Source organism: Gorilla gorilla, chromosome 20 (genome assembly GCF_029281585.2).
Source record: "Gorilla gorilla gorilla isolate KB3781 chromosome 20, NHGRI_mGorGor1-v2.1_pri, whole genome shotgun sequence".
In the NCBI taxonomy this organism is placed as follows: domain Eukaryota; kingdom Metazoa; phylum Chordata; class Mammalia; order Primates; family Hominidae; genus Gorilla; species Gorilla gorilla.
Genome location: NC_073244.2, coordinates 67,410,587 through 67,419,106, shown reverse-complemented (window position 1 = coordinate 67,419,106; position 8,520 = coordinate 67,410,587). Strand labels below are relative to the sequence as shown.

The window sequence follows — 8,520 nt, the reverse complement described above, 5'->3', positions numbered from 1 at the left end:
GCCTGGCCTTGGCCATGTAGATTTATTTCACACCTTCCTTATTCCTTCTTCAAAAGCTGAGGCCCCATGAGGGGAAGCTGGTAGCCAGGGATCTTTTCAGGTACCTGTGGCCAAATTAGGCCCAGATGTTAATGCTCTCATCCACGGCTGAAAAAGGCCAAGAAACTAAGAAGAGCTGTGGACACACAGACTGGCAGAGACACCAAGAGGGCACTGCGACCGCACTGCACAGATGAGCAAAGGAAGGCCAACTTCAGCATTCCCTCCTCCTCTCTAAGCCCCTCCAAAAGGCCTGCTCAGGGAGCTCTGGCCACCGTTCTCAAGCAATTGCCTGACGTTTTTACTGACACTGAGGGCTGGAGACGGTCCCTTTTCCAGGCAGCTATGTGTCCATTTCCTAGAGAGGGAAACTGAGTCCCAGAGAAAGCGGGTGTGGCTGGAGGCCATGGGTCAGTCATAGGCAGAACCATGCCGTGAATAAACGTCTTGGCACTCTCTGACTTCTTTCCCTGGCATCACAACGGATCCCAGTGCCCATTTGTCACATAAGGAAACTGAGGCTGGCGTCTTCGATGAAGCCTGGCAGGGGTGGGGGTCACACACGGAGTGCAAGGCTGTCCAAGCCTTCAAGGTCATTCTGACTTATCTTTGAGCCTTAGCAATACAGGACGTGGGTGCAAGAGTATTTCCAGCACAAAATGGCGCCTCATAGAAAAATGTAACCGGAGTTCCAGCGCCCACCTCCACCACGGCTCAAAGGAGGGGGCGCGGGCGGCAGCGCACACTTCATTTGCATATACAAAAATCAACGGATTTCGTTGGCTGGCAGCGGTTTGATCTGCACGAAACTGGGTCGCCCTCTGACCGGTCTCTGTCAGCCATTGGCTCATGCGAGTCTCGTGACCCACCAGTCACTAAAGCGCATCCCTATTGGCCCGAGCGCCTTCCATCACGCGTTTAAAACCCCGAGTCCCGCCTCCCCTCGCCGCGCTCCAGCCCCCAGGAAGACCGTTAGTCGCGTGCGCGACTTCCTCAGCGTCAGGGCGCGCCCGCGCGTATGCCGGGCCGTGGCGGCGTCTCATTCAAACGGTCCAATCAGCGGCCGCGTCGCCTTCCCCGTCCCCCTTCCTCTCTTCTTCCCCTTTTCAGCCCCTCCGTTCTTTGAGAACCCTCTCGACTCCCGCAGGACCCCATTGGCCGACCCGCTACCCAGCCCTCTCCGCCACTTCCCTCGCTTCTGACCACAGTTTGCGGGGAAGGGAGCGAGCACGTCGAAAACCAAGGAACGTGCGCGCTGACGTCACGGTTGAGGCTCGGAGCTGAGGGGCCGCGGAGGGCGTGGCCTGCGGGCGGCTATAAAGAGGCCGTGGTGCGAGCGCGGCCGGTTCAGTGCTGCCGGGCACTGGGGCGGCGGGTTGGTCTACGCTGTGCGCGGCGGACGTCGGAGGCAGCGGGGAGCGGAGCGGGGCCGCCGGGGCCTCTCCAGGGCCGCAGCGGCAGCAGTTGGGCCCCCCGCCCCGGCCGGCGGACCGAAGAACGCAGGAAGGGGGCCGGGGGGACCCGCCCCCGGCCGGCCGCAGTCATGGTGAGCACGGGCGGTGAGGCCCAAGAAGGTGGTCGGGGGTGTCCCTGAGGGAGGAGGTGGAGTCTCAGGGGCCTCCGACGGGCGGCCTTGAGGGGTTTGAGGGCCAGCCTGGGGGTCCCTGACCCGGGATGGGCCCGAGGGCCTTCCCGCAGGCGGAGCAGGAGCTCGGGCGGCCCGCAGTCTCCCTGGCGGCGAGGGCTCCGGGCGCTTTGCGGCCCGCCCATGGGTGTTACCAGGAGCAAGGACGCCCCGCCGCCATCTCCAGACCTGAGCCGGGGTTTCAAGGATGCTCCAACCAAAAATTAGTGGAGAAGGGGGAGAGAGTAGATCTCTGGCCTACGTGGAACCACTGGGGACCAAGCAGGGTTAGGAGCGGGCCTTGGGGTGGGGGTTCTGGGGTGGGTGGAGTTATCTGCAAGCCCCTCCGTGAACCCGCCCCCATTTCTGTTGGAAACTCTGCCTGGGCTGATGGCCTGAAGCATCCTGGGTGAGGGTCTGGGAGTTCAAGGGTGATTGACAGCCTGGGGCCACTGAGTCAAGACTTGGGCAGTCTCAGCATCTTTAGGCCCTGAGGGAAGCCCAGCTCTTAACACTCGCTCACCCTGCTCTCCCATCCGTGCCCAGAACTCCAACGTGGAGAACCTGCCCCCGCACATCATCCGCCTGGTGTACAAGGAGGTGACGACACTGACCGCAGACCCACCCGATGGCATCAAGGTCTTTCCCAACGAGGAGGACCTCACCGACCTCCAGGTCACCATCGAGGGCCCTGGTGAGTTTGGAAGGAAAGAGAGAAGGGGCTGCTGCTTAGATCCTCCATCACCCTGCTCTAGATCACCCTAGCGGGAAGTACCCATTACAGGCTGGCCTCGTGTCAGGTGTTGGGATGCATTGGTGGACAGGGCAGGACGCCACAAATGACAATTATGTACTCTTTTCCCATAAGGGTTGAGAGATACCTGGTCATTGAGTTAGTATATCATGGGACGGTACTCTAGATTTGAAGCAAGGCTTTCAGACATGGCTTCCCTGGACCTGAGGGTGGGTAGGAATTAAGTAGGAATGGGAAGAGAGTTCCAGGTGGTGGGAATGGTGTCAGCAAGGGCCTGGGAGGGTGGGCCAGGTGATCTCAAACTCCATCCTGCTGTGAGTGTCAGGGATGAGGAAACAAGCCAGATGCAGATCGTGGGGAGACGGGTCATAAATGATTTGCGGGTCACATGATTTGCGGAGTGATTTAGAATACTGTTTCATGCAGGCTACATTTCTGTTATCACCAGAATTCCTACAAAGTCAGGATTTGAGCAGAGCCTGTGAAGGAATGGTCTAGTCCATGGTGGTGATGGTGGTAGGTGGTCAGGAAAGACCTGGCAGCGGTGACAGTTGAGGTCCTTCATGCCTTGCTGCAGAGGGCGCGGGATCATGACAATGGGAAGGCTCCAGAAAGGCCCTTGGGCAGGTGGAGCTGGGCGCTTGGTAAAAACACATGAAGAAAGTTGATGGTGAAGCTGCCAAGCTCTTTTAGGGCTTCTAGGCCTCTTCAAGGAGTTTGTAGAGGAAGCTGGTGGAAGGTTTAAAGCAGGGGTGTGACAAATCCCTCCAAAGTTCCTATTGACTGTAGTGAGGAGAGCCGGCCTGGCAGGGGGAAGAACCCAGAGGCCAGCCAGGAAGCTAGGCTTGGAGATGGGATGAGATTCGGGGGAGGACCTAGCAGGCCGGTACTCAGGCTGCTGATGGGCTAGGGGAGGGACAGTATTTTGACCCAAACAAGTGGGTGAGTGGGAGAAGCGTTCACTGGGGTGGGAGGCTGTGGAGTTGACAGACAGTTGGATCCTTGGTCTGAAAGGCATATAAGTGGGCATCTTATAGGAAAGTGCGTACTTGGGTCCCTGCCACCTGGGAAGGGCCTGTGACTGGAGTGGTCACTTGAGCTGAGACGGGGTATCCAGGAGGGTGCAGACAAGCTTGATAGTGACACAGGTGGGGGCTGCAAGATGGGCATCATCTCTGAGGTTCTGGGGGAGGTCCTGTGGCCCCCTAGGAACCCAGCCATTCTTGCTCTTTTTTTTTTTCTCTCTAAACGGAGTCTTGCTCTGTCGCCTAGGCTGGAGTGCAATGGCACAATCTCTGCTCATTGCAACCTCTGCCTCCTGGGTTCAAGCAGTTCTCCTGCCTCAGCCTCCCAAGTAGCTGGGATTACAGACGTGCACCACCATGCCCAGCTAATTTTTTGTATTTTTAGTAGAGATGGGGTTTCACCATGTTGGCCAGGCTGGTCTCGAACTCCTGATGTGATCCGCCCGCCTCAGCCTCCCAAAGTGGTGGGATTACAGGTGTGAGCCACCGCGCTTGGCTTTTTTTTTTTTTTTTTTTTTTTTGGAAACAGAGTTTCGCTCTTGTTGCCCAGGCTGGAGTGCAATGGCGCGATCTCCGCACACTGCAACCTCCCCCTCCCGGGTTCAAGGGATTCTTCTGCCTCAGCCTTCCGAGTAGCTGGGATTACAGGCATGCACCACCAGGCCTGGCTAATATTGTATTTTTAGTAGAGATGGGGGGGTTTCTCCATGTTGGTCTGGCTGGTCTTGAACTCCTGACCTCAGGTGATCCACCCGCCTTAGCCTCCCAAAGTGCTGGGATTACAGGCGTGAGCCACCACACCTGGCCTCTTGCTCTTAAGAATTCTGCAGCCTGACTGGGCATGGTGGTTCACGCCTGTAATCCCAGCACTTTGGGAGGCTGAGGTGAACAAATTGCTTGAGCCTAGGAGTGCAAGACCAGCTTGGGCAACATAGTGAGACCCTATCTCTTAAAACAAAAAAGTAGCCAGACCTGGTGGCATGCCCGTAATCCCAGCTACTTGGCAGGCTGAGATGGGAGGATCACCTGAGCCCAGGAATTGCAGGCTGCAGTGAACTGAGATTGTGCCACTGCACTCCAGCCTGGGTGACACAAGAGACCCTATTTCAAAAAAAGAAAAAAAGAATCCTCCAGTCTGTTGGCAGAGCTGGCGGGGCACCCACCTGCATCACAATCAGACCGTGGAGACTGGACTTTGGGGTGTTGAAGTGCCTTGGGACTCCTGAGTGCCCTAACCCTGTACCCCTCCCTCCACTCCAGAGGGGACCCCATATGCTGGAGGTCTGTTCCGCATGAAACTCCTGCTGGGGAAGGACTTCCCTGCCTCCCCACCCAAGGGCTACTTCCTGACCAAGATCTTCCACCCGAACGTGGGCGCCAATGGCGAGATCTGCGTCAACGTGCTCAAGAGGGACTGGACGGCTGAGCTGGGCATCCGACACGTACTGCTGGTGAGTTCTGGGCTGGGGCTGGGCCTCCTGCCTCCTGCCTCTGGAGGTCTGCTGGTGTCTGAGCCATAGCGCTTTGTTTAGTTTTTCTGAATCAACTCTGAAGTGGTTGAAGGTTTCCACATAAAAATCCATGTTGCTAGCTTTCCTGGAAAGACGAACAGTGCCAGACCCAGGACACCCAAGTACTGTTGAGAAGTGCCCAGGGGCACCTTACTATGCAACGAGTGGTGAGTTTGTATTGTAGGATGGTTTTTCTCTTCTCCCTTTTTTTTTAAAAAACAAGGATAGAGTAGGCCAGGTGTGGTGGATCACTTGAGCTCAGGAGTTCGAGACCAGCCTGGCCAACGTGGTGAAACCCTGTCTCTACTAAAAATGCAAAAATTAGCCAGGCATGGTGGCACATGCCTGTAATCCCAGCTACTTGGGAGGCTGAGGCAGGAGAATCGCTTGAGCCTGGGAGGCGGAGGTTGCAGTGAGCCAAGATCGCGCCACTGCACTCCAGCCTGGGCGACAGAGTGAGACTCTATCTCAAAAAAAATAAAATAAGATAAAAAATAAAACAGGAAGGGGGTCTCATTTGTTGCCCAGGCTGGTGTCGAACTCCTGAACTCAAGTGAGCCTCCCACCTCGGCCTCCCAAAGTGCTGGGCTTATAGGAGCCAGCCACTGCGCCTACCCTGTAGGACAGTTTTCTGACAGGTGGAGGTCAAGGGTCTAGTTAGAAGCTCTTTCTTTTCTTTCTTCTTTCTTTCCTTTTTCTTTCTTCCCTTTCTTTCCTTTCTTTCTTTTTGTTTTAAAGATACAGGCTCTTTGTTGCCCAGGCTGGAGTGCAGTGGCGCAGTCATAGCTCACTGTAGCCTTGAACTCCTGGGCTCAGGTGATCTTCCTGCCTCAGCTTCCTGAATGGCTGGTATTACAGGCATGCACCACCATACCCAGCTAGTTTTTATATTTTTATGGTTTGCAGAGATGGGGTCTCATTAGAGGCTTTTTTGCTAAAGCTGAGCTTACATGCCGTAAAACTCAGTTCCAAAGTATACAGTTTAGTAGTTTTTTAATAGCGATAGGGTTCATAAACCAGTGTTTCTCAGCCAGAGGTGATTTTGCCCCCCAGGGGGTATTATGCATTGTCAGGAGACCAAAAAGGGTTGTCACAACTCGGGGGTGCCACTAGCATCTAGTGGGTGGAGGCCAAGGGTGCTGCCCAAATCCTGCAGTGTACGAGATGGCTCCATGACACAGAATGACCTGGCTGCGGTGTTGCCCAGGTGGAGGCGTCCTGGTCTAGGCTGGTGCTCCAGGCTGCTTACAGCCTGCTGCCTCCCCACCCTTCCCACAAGCTGAAAAAAAAAAGTTAACCAAATTTTTAATGAGTCCCTGGGGGCACATGGCAGAGAGGGTGGGGAATTGGGGTTTCCTGCCATGGGGAGGGAGAGGATTGAGCTCCAAGGTAAACAGACCCCAAACCCTTCCCTCCCACATGCACCGCCTCCCTTCCCCTGGGGTGTCATTGGAGGCTGCTGGGGACATTGGCACCGAGCTCCAGGCCTACTTGCTGCTAGGTCAGCATCTGAGCCTGTCAGGGGCTCAGCCAGCAAGAAGAGCAGCCAGACCTGCAGTTTGGGTGCAGTGATGAGAATTAGGGTGGGAACCTGCGTCCTGGTCACCATCAGTGAGCATCTGCTGAGCCAGGTATTGTGTGTGTGTCATAGTGGCCCCAGGGAGCAAACTGCTGTGGCCAGTTTGCCCAGCCCCACTTCAGAGGATCCAGCTGGGGCTGCTGGAGGCCTGGCTGCAGGTCACACCTCTGCACTCCAATTTACCCCTCAGGACGGGCTGTGAAGAGTGTTGAGAGGAATCTCTGGACCACCCTCGAAGTGCACCTCAGCCAGCAGTCCTGGTGTCTTGCCCTCTTGTGTGTGTTCCAACCCAGCTAGAGTCTTGGGCTGTGAACTTCGGATTTCTGATAAAAGACAGAGGTCAGGATTTATGCTGTATCTGGAAAGATGGGGAGCTTTAGAGTCCAACACGCAGGTGTGATTTCCTCAAATCCTGAGGCCCTGGGGAAGTCTCTTCTCTCTGTCCAGGCTGCAGGCCTCACTCATTGAACCAGAGGGCCTCTAAGGTCATGCTGAACTGCATGGAGGCAAATTCAAACCGTGATAGGACTCAAGTCTGGGGCTCAGGCAAGTAATGGACTCCTGAGAGGGGGCCTTGGCGTTTCCCCCGTCACCCAGCAAGTTCCACGGAGGACCAGGGACATTTTAAACCATGGGGCCTATGGCATCGTGTCCTTTTGGGAACATCTGCTGTGAGGCAGGTCACATGAAGGTGGCCTCTGAGGGAGACAGGGAGCAAAGATGAGGGAGGATGCAGCATAGGTGGGGCCTGGATCTGCAGCTGAGTTGGGAGCAGAAGGAACAGCCATTGCGGAGGCCACCCTCTTGTGGAGGCCTGGGGGTCCCTGTAGGTTGCCCGACCCACTGTGACCCTGGGCCTCTTCCCACAGACCATCAAGTGCCTGCTGATCCACCCTAACCCCGAGTCTGCACTCAACGAGGAGGCAGGCCGCCTGCTCTTGGAGAACTACGAGGAGTATGCAGCTCGGGCCCGTCTGCTCACAGAGATCCACGGGGGCGCCGGCGGGCCCAGCGGCAGGGCCGAAGCCGGTCGGGCCCTGGCCAGTGGCACTGCAGCTTCCTCCACCGACCCTGGGGCCCCAGGGGGCCCAGGAGGGGCTGAGGGTCCCATGGCCAAGAAGCATGCTGGCGAGCGCGATAAGAAGCTGGCGGCCAAGAAAAAGACGGACAAGAAGCGGGCGCTGCGGCGGCTGTAGTGGGCTCTCTTCCTCCTTCCACCGTGACCCCAACCTCTCCTGTCCCCTCCCTCCAACTCTGTCTCTAAGTTATTTAAATTATGGCTGGGGTCGGGGAGGGTACAGGGGGCACTGGGACCTGGATTTGTTTTTCTAAATAAAGTTGGAAAAGCAGCTTCTGTGTCTCACAGATGCCCCAGGACCGCTGCATGGTGCCATGTGGCTCTGGGAGTTTGGCTCCCCTGCACAGGCCCTGGGTGCTTGTAAAGCCTTATGGACTGCAGCAGTGGGTCCATCTAGCTCACCAGCCTTGCTGTTTGAGGTTTGGGTCCACCTCTTTGTTCTGTGGGGGTAGAGCAGTCACAACCCCTCTTTGGAGTCAGATTTCCAATCTAAAATGGGGCAAGGACCTGGAGCTGCTCCTGGTGGCCTGAGCGGCACTGCCCTATAACTTCTCCCTCTAGAATAATGGCCACGTTGGTGTGGCAGTGGTATTCCTGCTCAGGACGGCCAGGTGCGAGCAGTCTGGCATGAGGCTCGCCGCGTCTGTCTGGTTCTGGACTGGGCCAAGGTTCGGTCCCCTTGAATCATCTGATCCTGCTTTGTGCTAAAGATTGGTTTTTCCCTTTTGGGCAGCAAAGCCTGTTCCCACATGTATTTCTACACAACAAAAGATCACAAAGCCAGTGGCTTAAAACAACACCCACTTCAGACTTTGTGTTGGAAGTCTGGACACGGCTGAGCTAGTCTCTGCTCAGGGCTTTGCAGGCTAAAATTGAGGTACTGGTTGTTGGTGTTCCTTAGTCTGGGTCC

General features: G+C 56.2%; 1 protein-coding gene across 1 annotated transcript; it reads left to right on the top strand.

Moving 5' to 3' along the window:
* Positions 1-1,024: 1,024 nt before the first annotated feature.
* On the top strand, positions 1,025-7,881 carry UBE2S (ubiquitin conjugating enzyme E2 S). The gene is made up of 4 exons (XM_055370608.2): positions 1,025-1,585; positions 2,210-2,357; positions 4,703-4,893; positions 7,402-7,881. The coding sequence occupies exons 1-4, from the start codon at positions 1,583-1,585 to the stop codon at positions 7,726-7,728; spliced, it is 669 nt and encodes a 222-aa protein (XP_055226583.1). The 5' UTR covers positions 1,025-1,582; the 3' UTR covers positions 7,729-7,881.
* The last annotated feature ends 639 nt before the right edge of the window (positions 7,882-8,520 follow it).

What these genes read in the sequence shown, in the direction of transcription:
- UBE2S (XM_055370608.2), top strand. An exon ending in GGTCACCATCGAGGGCCCTG is followed by an intron (nt 2,358 to 4,702) that starts GTGAGTTTGGAA and finishes CCTCCACTCCAG; the next exon opens with AGGGGACCCCATATGCTGGA. An exon ending in GCATCCGACACGTACTGCTG is followed by an intron (nt 4,894 to 7,401) that starts GTGAGTTCTGGG and finishes CTCTTCCCACAG; the next exon opens with ACCATCAAGTGCCTGCTGAT.